Source organism: Procambarus clarkii, chromosome 37, assembly GCF_040958095.1.
Source record: "Procambarus clarkii isolate CNS0578487 chromosome 37, FALCON_Pclarkii_2.0, whole genome shotgun sequence".
NCBI lineage: Eukaryota > Metazoa > Arthropoda > Malacostraca > Decapoda > Cambaridae > Procambarus > Procambarus clarkii.
This window is the reverse complement of record NC_091186.1, coordinates 5,826,999-5,844,889: the sequence shown is the minus strand read 5'-3', so window position 1 is coordinate 5,844,889 and position 17,891 is coordinate 5,826,999. Positions and strand designations below refer to the sequence as shown.

Genomic DNA, 17,891 nt, shown 5'->3' with positions numbered 1-17,891 from the left:
GAATACTCTTTATTTTCTTCTTCGAGGCTGTGGGTCCCTACAATTGCACCAGAGGTGGTACCCCTATAAACACACACACACACACACACACACACACACACACAGGAAGTGATGTGGTGGAGGCTGACTCCATACACAGTTTCAAATGTAGATATGATAGAGCCCAGTAGGCTCAGGAATCTGTACACCAGTTGATTGACGGTTGAGAGGCGGGACCAAAGAGCCAGAGCTCAACCCCCCGCAAGCACAATTAGGTGAGTACAATTAGGTGAGTACACACACACACACCAGATACAAGGTATCATTTGGGAGATGAAATGCTTCAAGAATCAGAGAGAGAGAAAGACCTGAGGGTTGATATCACGCCAGACCTGTCCCCTGAAGCTCATATCAAGAGGATAACATCAGCAGCATATGCCAGGTTGGCTAACATAGGAACGGCGTTGGAAGACAGGAGAGTTAGGGGGAACAAGATCACCACATAGATTGACTCTACAGCAGTCAAGCGTTGTATACATGTACACTTGCCCCCACGAAGGATGTAACCTTCAATGTAAGTACATAGGTATGACGTCGACCAAGCTGACGAGGCGTTTGACATGCCATCTTCAATCTGGTGCCCCTAGGAATCACATGAGACAAGCCCATGACATTACTCTAACAAGAGAAATGTTGAACAAGAATACTTGCATAATAGACAAAACCCAAGATTCAAGAAGATTACAAATTCTTGAGGCAATTCACATAAGAATAGAGCGACCTACCATGAACACCCAAATCACGGAACTATTTACTCTACCCACCATGAGAGTAAGGACAAGACAAGAACATATCGATGCCAACACAGAAGACAATGTCCAACATAACAGGCCAATTACACTGGATTAATCTTTGTGTTTAGATAGGAGATGCCTCGTATGGGCCAATAAGCCTTCTGCAGCCCCTATGTTTATCCCTTATGTATCCCCCATGTTTTTCACCTTCATTGTATTATCACCTGACCTAATGCGGGTATAAAATCAACTAGTATTGTAAGATTGTTCACTTGAGAATGAACCTTGGAGGTTCGAAACGTCGTGCAAATTATACAAATAAGTGTAATACACTCTATAGTAAATCACTTCTTTTCTTCACCTTAAAAGTACGAAAATGAGTTTTGGAGAACTCCTATTCCAATTAAGCCCTGATGCTAAGAAAATAGTTAGAGGGATAGAAGCCCTAAACCAGAAAATAATAAATACAGAATATGCGGTCATATTCAATATGACCGCATATATATATATATATATATATATATATATATATATATATATATATATATATATATATATATATATATATATATATATATATATATATATATATATATATATATATATATATATATATATATATAACTGAAAACTCACACCCCAGAAGTGACTCGAACCCATACTCCCAGAAGCAACGCAACTGGTATGTACAAGACGCCTTAATCCACTTGACCATCACGACCGGACATAATGAGGTGATAGCCGAGGCTATTTGAACCACCCCACCGCCGGCACTCGGATAGTAATCTTGGGCATAGCATTTTACCAAATCACCTCATTCTTTGGAGCACACGTGAGGAACACAAATGCGAACAAGCCTGAATGGTCCCCAGGACAATATGCAACTGAAAACTCACACCCCAGAAGTGACTCGAACCCATACTCCCAGAAGCAACGCAACTGGTATGTACAAGACGCCTTAATCCACTTGACCATCACGACCGGACATAATGAGGTGATAGCCGAGGCTATTTGAACCACCCCACCGCCGGCACTCGGATAGGCGGTGGGGTGGTTCAAATAGCCTCGGCTATCACCTCATTATGTCCGGTCGTGATGGTCAAGTGGATTAAGGCGTCTTGTACATACCAGTTGCGTTGCTTCTGGGAGTATGGGTGCGAGTCACTTCTGGGGTGTGAGTTTTCAGTTGCATATTGTCCTGGGGACCATTCAGGCTTGTTCGCATTTGTGTTCCTCACGTGTGCCCCAAAGAATGAGGTGATTTGGTAAAATGCTATGCCCAAGATTACTATCCGAGTGCCGGCGGTGGGGTGGTTCAAATAGCCTCGGCTATCACCTCATTATGTCCGGTCGTGATGGTCAAGTGGATTAAGGCGTCTTGTACATACCAGTTGCGTTGCTTCTGGGAGTATGGGTTCGAGTCACTTCTGGGGTGTGAGTTTTCAGTTGCATATTGTCCTGGGGACCATTCAGGCTTGTTCGCATTTGTGTTCCTCACGTGTGCCCCAAAGAATGAGGTGATTTGGTAAAATGCTATGCCCAAGATTACTATCCGAGTGCCGGCGGTGGGGTGGTTCAAATAGCCTCGGCTATCACCTCATTATGTCCGGTCGTGATGGTCAAGTGGATTAAGGCGTCTTGTACATACCAGTTGCGTTGCTTCTGGGAGTATGGGTTCGAGTCACTTCTGGGGTGTGAGTTTTCAGTTGCATATTGTCCTGGGGACCATTCAGGCTTGTTCGCATTTGTGTTCCTCACGTGTGCCCCAAAGAATGAGGTGATTTGGTAAAATGCTATGCCCAAGATTACTATCCGAGTGCCGGCGGTGGGGTGGTTCAAATAGCCTCGGCTATCACCTCATTATGTCCGGTCGTGATGGTCAAGTGGATTAAGGCGTCTTGTACATACCAGTTGCGTTGCTTCTGGGAGTATGGGTTCGAGTCACTTCTGGGGTGTGAGTTTTCAGTTGCATATTGTCCTGGGGACCATTCAGGCTTGTTCGCATTTGTGTTCGTCACGTGTGCCCCAAAGAATGAGGTGATTTGGTAAAATGCTATGCCCAAGATTACTATCCGAGTGCCGGCAGTGGGGTGGTTCAAATAGCCTCGGCTATCACCTCATTATGTCCGGTCGTGATGGTCAAGTGGATTAAGGCGTCTTGTACATACCAGTTGCGTTGCTTCTGGGAGTATGGGTTCGAGTCACTTCTGGGGTGTGAGTTTTCAGTTGCATATTGTCCTGGGGACCATTCAGGCTTGTTCGCATTTGTGTTCCTCACGTGTGCCCCAAAGAATGAGGTGATTTGGTAAAATGCTATGCCCAAGATTACTATCCGAGTGCCGGCGGTGGGGTGGTTCAAATAGCCTCGGCTATCACCTCATTATGTCCGGTCGTGATGGTCAAGTGGATTAAGGCGTCTTGTACATACCAGTTGCGTTGCTTCTGGGAGTATGGGTTCGAGTCACTTCTGGGGTGTGAGTTTTCAGTTGCATATTGTCCTGGGGACCATTCAGGCTTGTTCGCATTTGTGTTCCTCACGTGTGCCCCAAAGAATGAGGTGATTTGGTAAAATGCTATGCCCAAGATTACTATCCGAGTGCCGGCGGTGGGGTGGTTCAAATAGCCTCGGCTATCACCTCATTATGTCCGGTCGTGATGGTCAAGTGGATTAAGGCGTCTTGCACATACCAGTTGCGTTGCTTCTGGGAGTATGGGTTCGAGTCACTTCTGGGGTGTGAGTTTTCAGTTGCATATTGTCCTGGGGACCATTCAGGCTTGTTCGCATTTGTGTTCCTCACGTGTGCCCCAAAGAATGAGGTGATTTGGTAAAATGCTATGCCCAAGATTACTATCCGAGTGCCGGCGGTGGGGTGGTTCAAATAGCCTCGGCTATCACCTCATTATGTCCGGTCGTGATGGTCAAGTGGATTAAGGCGTCTTGTACATACCAGTTGCGTTGCTTCTGGGAGTATGGGTTCGAGTCACTTCTGGGGTGTGAGTTTTCAGTTGCATATTGTCCTGGGGACCATTCAGGCTTGTTCGCATTTGTGTTCCTCACGTGTGCCCCAAAGAATGAGGTGATTTGGTAAAATGCTATGCCCAAGATTACTATCCGAGTGCCGGCGGTGGGGTGGTTCAAATAGCCTCGGCTATCACCTCATTATGTCCGGTCGTGATGGTCAAGTGGATTAAGGCGTCTTGTACATACCAGTTGCGTTGCTTCTGGGAGTATGGGTTCGAGTCACTTCTGGGGTGTGAGTTTTCAGTTGCATATTGTCCTGGGGACCATTCAGGCTTGTTCGCATTTGTGTTCCTCACGTGTGCCCCAAAGAATGAGGTGATTTGGTAAAATGCTATGCCCAAGATTACTATCCGAGTGCCGGCGGTGGGGTGGTTCAAATAGCCTCGGCTATCACCTCATTATGTCCGGTCGTGATGGTCAAGTGGATTAAGGCGTCTTGTACATACCAGTTGCGTTGCTTCTGGGAGTATGGGTTCGAGTCACTTCTGGGGTGTGAGTTTTCAGTTGCATATTGTCCTGGGGACCATTCAGGCTTGTTCGCATTTGTGTTCCTCACGTGTGCCCCAAAGAATGAGGTGATTTGGTAAAATGCTATGCCCAAGATTACATATCCGAGTGCCGGCGGTGGGGTGGTTCAAATAGCCTCGGCTATCACCTCATTATGTCCGGTCGTGATGGTCAAGTGGATTAAGGCGTCTTGTACATACCAGTTGCGTTGCTTCTGGGAGTATGGGTTCGAGTCACTTCTGGGGTGTGAGTTTTCAGTTGCATATTGTCCTGGGGACCATTCAGGCTTGTTCGCATTTGTGTTCCTCACATGTGCCCCAAAGAATGAGGTGATTTGGTAAAATGCTATGCCCAAGATTACTATCCGAGTGCCGGCGGTGGGGTGGTTCAAATAGCCTCGGCTATCACCTCATTATGTCCGGTCGTGATGGTCAAGTGGATTAAGGCGTCTTGTACATACCAGTTGCGTTGCTTCTGGGAGTATGGGTTCGAGTCACTTCTGGGGTGTGAGTTTTCAGTTGCATATTGTCCTGGGGACCATTCAGGCTTGTTCGCATTTGTGTTCCTCACGTGTGCCCCAAAGAATGAGGTAATTTGGTAAAGTGCTATGCCCAAGATTACTATCCGAGTGCCGGCGGTGGGGTGGTTCAAATAGCCTCGGCTATCACCTCATTATGTCCGGTCGTGATGGTCAAGTGGATTAAGGCGTCTTGTACATACCAGTTGCGTTGCTTCTGGGAGTATGGGTTCGAGTCACTTCTGGGGTGTGAGTTTTCAGTTGCATATTGTCCTGGGGACCATTCAGGCTTGTTCGCATTTGTGTTCCTCACGTGTGCCCCAAAGAATGAGGTGATTTGGTAAAATGCTATGCCCAAGATTACTATCCGAGTGCCGGCGGTGGGGTGGTTCAAATAGCCTCGGCTATCACCTCATTATGTCCGGTCGTGATGGTCAAGTGGATTAAGGCGTCTTGTACATACCAGTTGCGTTGCTTCTGGGAGTATGGGTTCGAGTCACTTCTGGGGTGTGAGTTTTCAGTTGCATATTGTCCTGGGGACCATTCAGGCTTGTTCGCATTTGTGTTCCTCACGTGTGCCCCAAAGAATGAGGTGATTTGGTAAAATGCTATGCCCAAGATTACTATCCGAGTGCCGGCGGTGGGGTGGTTCAAATAGCCTCGGCTATCACCTCATTATGTCCGGTCGTGATGGTCAAGTGGATTAAGGCGTCTTGTACATACCAGTTGCGTTGCTTCTGGGAGTATGGGTTCGAGTCACTTCTGGGGTGTGAGTTTTCAGTTGCATATTGTCCTGGGGACCATTCAGGCTTGTTCGCATTTGTGTTCCTCACATGTGCCCCAAAGAATGAGGTGATTTGGTAAAATGCTATGCCCAAGATTACTATCCGAGTGCCGGCGGTGGGGTGGTTCAAATAGCCTCGGCTATCACCTCATTATGTCCGGTCGTGATGGTCAAGTGGATTAAGGCGTCTTGTACATACCAGTTGCGTTGCTTCTGGGAGTATGGGTTCGAGTCACTTCTGGGGTGTGAGTTTTCAGTTGCATATTGTCCTGGGGACCATTCAGGCTTGTTCGCATTTGTGTTCCTCACGTGTGCCCCAAAGAATGAGGTGATTTGGTAAAATGCTATGCCCAAGATTACTATCCGAGTGCCGGCGGTGGGGTGGTTCAAATAGCCTCGGCTATCACCTCATTATGTCCGGTCGTGATGGTCAAGTGGATTAAGGCGTCTTGTACATACCAGTTGCGTTGCTTCTGGGAGTATGGGTTCGAGTCACTTCTGGGGTGTGAGTTTTCAGTTGCATATTGTCCTGGGGACCATTCAGGCTTGTTCGCATTTGTGTTCCTCACGTGTGCCCCAAAGAATGAGGTGATTTGGTAAAATGCTATGCCCAAGATTACTATCCGAGTGCCGGCGGTGGGGTGGTTCAAATAGCCTCGGCTATCACCTCATTATGTCCGGTCGTGATGGTCAAGTGGATTAAGGCGTCTTGTACATACCAGTTGCGTTGCTTCTGGGAGTATGGGTTCGAGTCACTTCTGGGGTGTGAGTTTTCAGTTGCATATTGTCCTGGGGACCATTCAGGCTTGTTCGCATTTGTGTTCCTCACGTGTGCCCCAAAGAATGAGGTGATTTGGTAAAATGCTATGCCCAAGATTACTATCCGAGTGCCGGCGGTGGGGTGGTTCAAATAGCCTCGGCTATCACCTCATTATGTCCGGTCGTGATGGTCAAGTGGATTAAGGCGTCTTGTACATACCAGTTGCGTTGCTTCTGGGAGTATGGGTTCGAGTCACTTCTGGGGTGTGAGTTTTCAGTTGCATATTGTCCTGGGGACCATTCAGGCTTGTTCGCATTTGTGTTCCTCACGTGTGCCCCAAAGAATGAGGTGATTTGGTAAAATGCTATGCCCAAGATTACTATCCGAGTGCCGGCGGTGGGGTGGTTCAAATAGCCTCGGCTATCACCTCATTATGTCCGGTCGTGATGGTCAAGTGGATTAAGGCGTCTTGTACATACCAGTTGCGTTGCTTCTGGGAGTATGGGTTCGAGTCACTTCTGGGGTGTGAGTTTTCAGTTGCATATTGTCCTGGGGACCATTCAGGCTTGTTCGCATTTGTGTTCCTCACGTGTGCCCCAAAGAATGAGGTGATTTGGTAAAATGCTATGCCCAAGATTACTATCCGAGTGCCGGCGGTGGGGTGGTTCAAATAGCCTCGGCTATCACCTCATTATGTCCGGTCGTGATGGTCAAGTGGATTAAGGCGTCTTGTACATACCAGTTGCGTTGCTTCTGGGAGTATGGGTTCGAGTCACTTCTGGGGTGTGAGTTTTCAGTTGCATATTGTCCTGGGGACCATTCAGGCTTGTTCGCATTTGTGTTCCTCACGTGTGCCCCAAAGAATGAGGTGATTTGGTAAAATGCTATGCCCAAGATTACTATCCGAGTGCCGGCGGTGGGGTGGTTCAAATAGCCTCGGCTATCACCTCATTATGTCCGGTCGTGATGGTCAAGTGGATTAAGGCGTCTTGTACATACCAGTTGCGTTGCTTCTGGGAGTATGGGTTCGAGTCACTTCTGGGGTGTGAGTTTTCAGTTGCATATTGTCCTGGGGACCATTCAGGCTTGTTAGCATTTGTGTTCCTCACGTGTGCCCCAAAGAATGAGGTGATTTGGTAAAATGCTATGCCCAAGATTACTATCCGAGTGTCTGCGGTGGGGTGGTTCAAATAGCCTCGGCTATCACCTCATTATGTCCGGTCGTGATGGTCAAGTGGATTAAGGCGTCTTGTACATACCAGTTGCGTTGCTTCTGGGAGTATGGGTTCGAGTCACTTCTGGGGTGTGAGTTTTCAGTTGCATATTGTCCTGGGGACCATTCAGGCTTGTTCGCATATATATATATATATATATATATATATATTTATATATATTGTGACGGTAAAGTGTTGGAGTGTTGATGTTCGGCAGTCCTCCAATGGCAGGTGGCAATGCCTTGTCACACTTACAGAAAAAAAAGAGACTGCTTGCCTGTTTGTCTGTGGTAAGGTAATGGGAAGACATACAAAACACAAATTATAAACAATGAAATTTTAATTACTTTAGAAAACAAGATATGAACAAAGACAATCACTTGGCTTACGTAAAATTCAAAACAAGTCAACAAACAAAACAACATGAATAATTAATGAATGTGAAAATTACTCAAAAATAAAATAAAGTGCAAGACAAAAATAATATTAATCAGGTGCTGAGAACACTGGCTTGAGCTGCCACCTCCCTTAGTACACGACAGCCAGGGCTTAGTCTACCAGAGAGAGATGTCAACTTCTAAGAGCACAGAGATATTCTGAGGAGTATGGCGTGAGCTGGCCCAGACGTCGACTAAGGTAGAGGGCGTGAGTGCAGGTGTAGGTGTTGTCGGCGATACACCAGCCAATCAGGAGCAGGCAGGCGGAGAATGGGTAGTTTGCTCGTTGACGACGGGCGGAGCCGGAGTGTTGGGTGGTGCAAGGTACGCTTTGCTTCCTGGGCAAAACGTTTGTGATACTGGTGGACGTATCTTCAATATAGTATCTTGTACATGTAAAATGACGTGAATGATGATATAGGGAAGAGCAGGCTCAATCTCTCTTGAAAGAGATTATCGTCACAATATATATATAAATATATATATATATATATATATATTTATAATCAGTTGTGTAGCCAAAGTTCAAAGCTCCTGATTCCAGCCTCTTATGCATGAGTTCATTTTTTTGTGGAGATATATACAAAAGTTGGTACATTCTTATACAACCACTAGTACGGGACGTAACATTTCGGGCAAGTTCTTAATTCTACGGTCCCTGGAATACGACTCCCACGAAGAATAGTTTTTACAACCAAGTGCTCAATTTACTGTTGAGTTAAACAGAGGCTACAGTGAAGGATTTACGCCCAGTAAATCCTCTCCGACCAAGATTGACAAAGCGCAAGCGGAACGCGGAAATGTTAGCTGATTTATGCATATTGACACAATGATCAGCTTATCTCCTGGCTTTTTGTAATATTTACCTTTGAACCCATTTACATGTGCTGGCATATGTATATCTTATTTATTCGTGAATACTTAAATATTAACTTGTGTGTATGTGTGCGTGTGCGTGCGCCAGTGTGCAAGCAGGGTGGGCGGGGTACTGTGGAACTATTTCAGTACTCACAGTACTAGGATGCAAACTATGGTGTTGCTACCACCTGGTGTAAGCCTCAGTAGTGCCAAGCATCACCCAATATCACACATCGTGGGAGATACACAGCTGATGCCTGCTTATCTCTCAATAAAGATTATACATATATTTAAAATAACCATCGGCGAATCATTCAAGGAGTTGAGAACTTGTAGAGGAATTGAGGATGGAAGAGAGGAAGTTGAATGTGTGATGGGCAGGCATTCAATGTCCGCCTGAAGCCTTGTTCTAAAGGTCCCCATTTGTGGTCATGTCTCCTCTGCTCCTTGACACAGTTTTTCTTTTTTATTTTGCATTATCGTGCGGTGTGTGCAAGACTTTGTTGAGTTCTACGTAAGTTTAAGCAGCTTACATACAATATATTCAGTTCTAGATAGACGCGGGTCGTGATTATGGGATTTATGCGAGTTTTCAAGTACAATTTTAAGATGTATATTTTATATGCAGGAACCCTTTGTCTAATAAGGTAAATTTAATTTATAGAAAATCTGTTTTTATGAAATATGATGCATATATTCATTGTGTGTGTGGGGGGGGGGGGGGGGGGCGGGGACAGGCAGCCGGAGTGTAGGCTTAGGCTTATATTGATGTCCCCCCCCCCCAAGAAGGAATTACTGACCCCGCCCAGGATGCAACCCCACAACAAGCTGACTAACTCCTGGGTACCTACTTACTGCTAGGTGAACAGAAGCATTCGGTAATAGGAAATGCACCCCAGTATTTCTGTCCCGCCCGGGATTTTTACCTGGAATTCTCGATTGTGAGTCGAGAACGAACTCTACTCCACTACTGCAGCCCGTCCTCATATACAAAGATCAAAGCTCGTTAATACAGCTGCCAAGCCCCCTGTTTATGAATGAAAAACAGTTTATACACAATTCACAACTGATGACTTCGAACGCTTCAGGAACAAGCGTTTCGCTCACGTCCTCTGTTTGAACCACAATTCTATAAATACTTCCTTCAAATACAAATAATCGCCAACAGAACCTAAACACCTAACCTAACCTATGCCCAACTATACATAAAATTTGTTTGTATAATAGTAATTGATATATGAGAACAAACTAATGTGTATTACACATTATGTTAAAATTGATGAATGCTTCTGGGGAAGACGGCCGCTGCTTTAACCAGCCTAGTGTGAGGACGGGTTGTCTGGGGAGGACGGCCGCTGCTTTAACCGGCCTAATGTGAGGACGGGTTGTCTGGGGAGGACGGCCGCTGCTTTAACCAGCCTAATGTGAGGACGGGTTGTGTGGGGAGGACGGCCGCTGCTTTAACCAGCCTAATGTGAGGACGGGTTGTCTGGGGAGGACGGCAGCTGCTTTAACCAGCCTAATGTGAGGACGGGTTGTGTGGGGAGGACGGCCGCTGCTTTAACCAGCCTAATGTGAGGACGGGTTGTCTGGGGAGGACGGCAGCTGCTTTAACCAGCCTAATGTGAGGACGGGTTGTGTGGGGAGGACGGCCGCTGCTTTAACCAGCCTAATGTGAGGACGGGTTGTCTGGGGAGGACGGCCGCTGCTTTAACCAGCCTAATGTGAGGACGGGTTGTGTGGGGAGGAAGGCCGCTGCTTTAACCAGCCTAATGTGAGGACGGGTTGTCTGGGGAGGACGGCCGCTGCTTTAACCAGCCTAATGTGAGGACGGGTTGTGTGGGGAGGACGGCCGCTGCTTTAACCAGCCTAATGTGAGGACGGGTTGTCTGGGAAGGACGGCCGCTGCTTTAACCAGCCTAGTGTGAGGACGGGATGTCTGAGGAGGACGGCTGCTGCTTTAACCAGCCTAGTGTGAGGACGGGTTGTCTGGGGAGGACGGCTGCTGCTTTAACCAGCCTAGTGTGAGGACGGGTTGTCTGGGGAGGACGGCCGCTGCTTTAACCAGCCTAGTGTGAGGACGGGTTGTCTGGGGAGGACGGCTGCTGCTTTAACCAGCCTAATGTGAGGACGGGTTGTCTGGGAAGGACGGCCACTGCTTTAACCAGCCTAGTGTGAGGACGGGATGTCTGAGGAGGACGGCTGCTGCTTTAACCAGCCTAGTGTGAGGACGGGTTGTCTGGGGAGGACGGCTGCTGCTTTAACCAGCCTAGTGTGAGGACGGGTTGTCTGGGGAGGACGGCTGCTGCTTTAACCAGCCTAGTGTGAGGACGGGTTGTCTGGGGAGGACGGCCGCTGCTTTAACCAGCCTAGTGTGAGGACGGGTTGTCTGGGGAGGACGGCTGCTGCTTTAACCAGCCTAGTGTGAGATAGGGTTGTCTGGGGAGGACGGCCGCTGCTTTAACCAGCCTAGTGTGAGATAGGGTTGTCTGGGGAGGACGGCTGCTGCTTTAACCAGCCTAGTGTGAGATAGGGTTGTCTGGGGAGGACGGCCGCTGCTTTAACCAGCCTAGTGTGAGATAGGGTTGTCTGGGGAGGACGGCCGCTGCTTTAACCAGCCTAGTGTGAGGACGGGTTGTCTGGGGAGGACGGCCGCTGCTTTAACCAGCCTAGTGTGAGATAGGGTTGTCTGGGGAGGACGGCCGCTGCTTTAACCAGCCTAGTGTGAGGACGAGTTGTCTGGGGAGGACGGCCGCTGCTTTAACCAGCCTAGTGTGAGATAAGGTTGTCTGGGAAGTAATACTTCCTGCTCAGTGTGCGCGGGATTCTTGTTGTCATCGAGGAATGGTTCTATATACAAATTTAGTTAAGCATTATTTTAATCATCACAAGACACATTGTCACACAGCATACAGAACGAGTCAGGGTGGGGGGGGGGGGTTATCTTCTTCTTGAGGTTATTTTGTGATGATTTCGGGGCTTAGCGTCCCCGCGGCCCGGTCCTCGACCAGGCTTCCTTTTTATTACACATCCCCAGGAAGCAGCCTGTAGCAGCTGTCTAACTCCCAGGTACCGATTTACTGCTAGGTAAACAGGTGCATCAGGGTGAAAGACACTTTGCCCCATTTGTTTCTGCCATCGCCGAGGATCGATCCCCGAACCCTAGGACTACGAATACCGAACGCTGTCCACTCAGCCGTCAGGCCCCCCTTAAACTGTAATTTTGATGAAAATGTTTTTATATAACTGTTGTACAGACTCGTTCGAATATTTGTCATGAATATTAGTAAAATGTAACATATGCATATTTATCTACTAACTTTGAAAACCTTTGTGTGCCAACAGTTGCGGTGGTGATGTCAGTGGATGACCCAAGAGACGTCACCCGCAGGAATGATGTTACTCCTGCTGACGTCCGGAACTTCATAATAAACAACATCAATCGAGACAATATAAGGCGTTCCCTGAGGTAAGATGTTGCAATACTTGTAGTAGCTCGTCTAGAGTTGGCCTCAAGATACACGTGAAAACTGTACGTACATGCCTAGTTGTACTTACATAAATGTGCTTGCGGGGGTTGAGCTTTGGCTCTTTGGTCCTGCTTCTCATCTGTCAATCAACTGGCGTACAGATTCCTCAGCCTACTGGGCTCTATCATATCTACATTTAAAACTGTGTATGGAGTCAGCCTCCACCACATCACTAACTAATGCATTCATTTGTCTACTACTGACACTGAAAAAAATTATTTCTAATGTCTCTATGGCTCATTTGGGCACTCAGTTTCCACCAGTGACCCTTAGTGCGTGTGCCCCCTAGTGTTGAATAGTCTGACTTTATCTACCATATCAATTCCTCTGAGAATCATGTATGTGGTGATCATGTCCCTCCTAACTCTTCTGTCTCCCAGTGACGTAAAGTTTAATTCCCCGTAGTCTTTCCTCGTAGCTCATACCCCTCAGTTTAGGTACTAGTCTGGTGGCAAACCTTTGATCCTTTTCCAGTTTAGTATTATGCTTAACTAGAACAGGCTCACCATAGCCCATGATATTTGGAACTTTTTGTTCTAGTTAGCAAATCTTAAACAACAACTAAATAACTTAACTGCTTAACTAGATATGGACTCAATGCTGGAGCCGCATACTTCAGGATTGGTCTGACATATGTGGTATACAAAGTTTTGAATGATTCCTTACACAAGTTTCTAAAGGCCTTTCTTATGTTAGCTAACCGGGCATATGCCACTGATGTTATCCTCTTGATATGGGCATCAGGGGACAGGTCTGGCGTGATATCAACCCCCCAGGTCTTTCTTTCTCGTTGACTCTTGAAGTATTTCATGTCCCAAATGATGCCTTGTATCTGGTCTCCTGCCCCCTATACCTATGTTCATTGCATTACATTTGCTTGTGTTAAACTCTAACAACCATTTGTTCGATCATTCCTGCTGCTTGTCCAGGTCTTCTTGAAGCCTCAAGCTGTTCTGCTCTGTCTTATTCCTTCTCATAATTTTGACATCGTCAACAAATATTGAAAGGAATGAGTTTATACCCTCTGGGAGATTATTTACGTATATCAGAAACAAGATAGGACCGAGTACAGAGCCCTGTGGGACTCCACTTGTGACTTCACGCCAATCTGAGGTCTCTCCTCTCACTGTAACTCTCTGCTTCCTATTGCTTAGGTGCTCCCTTATCCACTGGAGCACCTTACCAGTTACTCCTGCCTGTTTCTCCAGCTTATGCATCAGCCTCTTGAGGGATACTGTGTCAAAGGCTTTCCGACAGTCCAAGAAAATGCAGTCTGCCCATCCTTCTCTTTCTTGCTTAATCTTTGTCACCTAATCGTATAATTCTATTAAGCCTGTAAGGCAAGATATACCCTCCCTGAACCTATGTTGATGGGTTGTCATGAAGTCTCTTCTCTCCAGATGTGTTACTAGGTTTTGTCTCACAATCTTCTCCATCACCTTGCATGGTATACAAGTTAAGGACACTGGCCTGTAGTTCAGTGCCTCTTGTTTGTCACCCTTTTTGTATATTGGGACTACATTAGCCGTCTTCCATATTTCTGGTAGGTCTCCTGTTTCCAGTGACCTACTATACACTGTGGAGAGTGGCAAACAAAGTGCTTCTGCACACTGGTTCAATACCCATGGTGAGATTCTGTCTAAGCCTATAGACTTTCTCACGTCCAGATCCAAAAGATGCCTCTTGACTTAATCTTTTGTAATTTCGAACCCTTCCAAGGCATACACACACAACCACACACACACACACACACACACACACACACACACACACACACACACACACACACACACACACACACACACACACACACACACACACACACACACACACACACACACACACACACACACACACACACACACACACACACAAACACACACACACACACACACACACACACACACATCGATCGTGAACGATCTTCCAGAGGTTATAGACTCATTCCTCTCAATGTTTGCTGATGATGCAAAATTTATGAGAAGAATCGAGACGGATGAAGATAGACAGAGACTACAGGATGACCTGGATAAACTGGAGGAATGGTCTAGAAAATGGCTGCTAAAGTTCAACTCAGGAAAGTGTAAGGTGATGAAATTAGGCGAAGGGAGCAGGAGGCTGAACACAAGGTATCATCTGGGAGGGGAAATCCTGCAAGAGTCAAATAGCGAGAAGGATCTGGGGGTTGATATCACACCGAGCCTGTCCCGAGAGCCCCACATCAAAAGAATATCATCAGCGGCATATGCTAGATTGGCCAACATAAGAACTGCCTTTAGAAACTTGTGTAAGGAATCTTTCAGAACCCTGTATAGCACTTATGTAAGACCAATCCTGGAGTATGCAGCTCCAGCCTGGAGTCCATACCTAGTTAAACACAAGACAAAGTTAGAGAGGGTTCAGCGGTAAGCCACCAGGCTCGTCCAAGAACTGAGAGGATTGAACTACGAGGAAAGGCTAAAGGAGCTGAACCTCACATCCCTGGAAAACAGAAGAGTAAGGGGAGACATGATACCCACCTACAAAATTCTCAGGGGAATTGACAGGGTGGACAAAGACAAACTCTTCAGCACGGGTGGGACACGAACAAGGGGACACAGGTGGAAACTTAGTACCCAGATGAGCCACAAAGACGTTACAAAGAATTTTTTCAGTGTCAGAGTAGATAATAAATGGAATGCACTAGGAAGTGATGTGGTGGAGGCTGACTCCATACACAGTTTCAAATGTAGATATGATAGAGCCCAGTAGGCTCAGGAATCTGTACACCGGTTGATTGACAGTTGAGAGGCGGGACTAAAGAGCTCAACCCCCGCAAGCACAATTAGGTGAGTACACACACACACACATTTCCATTTCATTATGAATAAGTTAATTTGTTTAATTTTGAGTTAAAACTAACGTAGATATATGACCTAACCTAACCAACCCTACCTAACCTTACCTGACCTGTCTTAACCTAACCTATATATATATATATATATATATATATATATATATATATATATATATATATATATATATATATATATATATATATATATATATATATATATATATATATATATATATATATATATATATATATATATATATATATATATATTGGTGTATACTGGCAGCAGGTTTTCTTTCAAACATGTTTCATTGAATATGACCGCATATTCTGTATTTATACCTCTTTAAGCACCATACCTCTGTACATACCTCTTTAAGCACCAACGTATATACCAAGCCCACCAACATAGGATTATGCCTGAACGGTAGAAGTGAGTGCCCCCAAAGATACAAAGCCAGTGTTCTCAATGCTTATATTCGTCGAGCGCTTACCCACTGCTCTGAATGGAGCAACGTGAGTAGAGAGTTTGAAAGAGTAACTCAGGTATTGGTGAACAACGGATATAGCAACGCGGAAATAAACGCTGCTATAAGAAGACACTTGGACCGTTGGTATAATTCAGAACCTAGAACAGAAACCACAACACCCCCAATAAAATTATATTACAAATCAACCATGCACAGTGAACATATAAAAGAGGAAAGAATAATGAAAGAAATAATCCGTAAAGGAGTAAAAAGCACTACTCCTAACCAAAACATAAACCTGATAATATTCTACAAAACCAAGAAGACTTCCGAACTCCTTATCAAAAACAGCCCGAAGCCGACGGAGAACCCTCTACAGCAGTCAAGCGTTGTATACATGTACACTTGCCCCCACGAAGGATGTAACCTTCAATGTAAGTACATAGGTATGACGTCGACCAAGCTGACGAGGCGTTTGACATGCCATCTTCAATCTGGTGCCCCTAGGAATCACATGAGACAAGCCCATGACATTACTCTAACAAGAGAAATGTTGAACAAGAATACTTGCATAATAGACAAAACCCAAGATTCAAGAAGATTACAAATTCTTGAGGCAATTCACATAAGAATAGAGCGACCTACCATGAACACCCAAATCACGGAACTATTTACTCTACCCACCATGAGAGTAAGGACAAGACAAGAACATATCGATGCCAACACAGAAGACAATGTCCAACATAACAGGCCAATTACACTGGATTAATCTTTGTGTTTAGATAGGAGATGCCTCGTATGGGCCAATAAGCCTTCTGCAGCCCCTATGTTTATCCCTTATGTATCCCCCCATGTTTTTCACCTTCATTGTATTATCACCTGACCTAATGCGGGTATAAAATCAACTAGTATTGTAAGATCTGTTCACTTGAGAATGAACCATGGAGGTTCGAAACGTCGTGCAAATTATACAAATAAGTGTAATACACTCTATAGTAAATCACTTCTTTTCTTCACCTTAAAAGTACGAAAATGAGTTTTGGAGAACTCCTATTCCAATTAAGCCCTGATGCTAAGAAAATAGTTAGAGGGATAGAAGCCCTAAACCAGAAAATAATAAATACAGAATATGCGGTCATATTCAATGAAACATGTTTGAAAGAAAACCTGCTGCCAGTATACACCAATATATATATATATATATATATATATATATATATATATATATGAATGAAAACTCGCACCCCAGAAGTGACTCGAACCCATACTCCCAGGAGCAATGCAACTGGTATCAACAGGACGCCTTAATCCGCTTGACCATCACGACCGGACATAAGGAAGTGATAGCCGAAGCTATTTGAACCACTTCCCCGCCGGCACTCGGATGGTAATCTTGGGCATAGCATTTTATCAAATCACCTCATTCTTTGGGGCACACGTGAGGAACACAAATGCGAACTAGTCTGAATGGTCCCCAGGACGATATGCGAATGAAAACTCATATACTCATGATTAAGGCGTCCTGTAGATACCAGTTGCGTTGCTCCTGGGAGTATGGGTTCGAGTCACTTCTGGGGTGCGAGTTTTCATTTGCATATAGTCACATTTTTAATCACGTGTTTATTTTTCGTGATTTACACACACACACACACACATTGTATATATATATATATATATATATATATATATATATATATATATATATATATATATGTCGTACCTAATAGCCAGAACGCACTTCTCAGCCTACTATTCAAGGCCCGATTTGCCTAATAAGCCAAGTTTTCATGAATTAATGTTTTTTCGTCTACCTAACCTACCTAACCTAACCTAACCTAGCTTTTTTTGGCTACCTAACCTAACCTTACCTATAAATATAGGTTAGGTTAGGTTAGGTAGGGTTGGTTAGGTTCGGTCATATATCTACGTTAATTTTAACTCCAATAAAAAAAAATTGACCTCATACACAGAGAAAAGGGTTGCTTTATCATTTCATAAGAAAAAAATTATAGTAAATATATTAACTCAGGAAAACTTGGCTTATTAGGCAAATCGGGCCTTGAATAGTAGGCTGAGAAGTGAGTTCTGGCTACTAGGTACGACATATATATATATATATATATATATATATATATATATATATATATTATATATATATATATATATATATTAATATATATATT

At 45.1% G+C, this 17,891-nt stretch overlaps 1 protein-coding gene across 1 annotated transcript in view; it reads left to right on the top strand.

Annotated features, from left to right (window-relative positions):
* The window catches only part of LOC123748480 (putative N-acetylated-alpha-linked acidic dipeptidase), a 169,399-nt gene that overhangs the window by 23,122 nt on the left and 128,386 nt on the right, over positions 1-17,891 (top strand). The window contains exon 2 of the mRNA XM_069337032.1: positions 12,218-12,341. Within this exon, the coding sequence (XP_069193133.1) occupies positions 12,218-12,341 (124 nt within the window). The remainder of the gene's footprint in view (positions 1-12,217; positions 12,342-17,891) is intronic.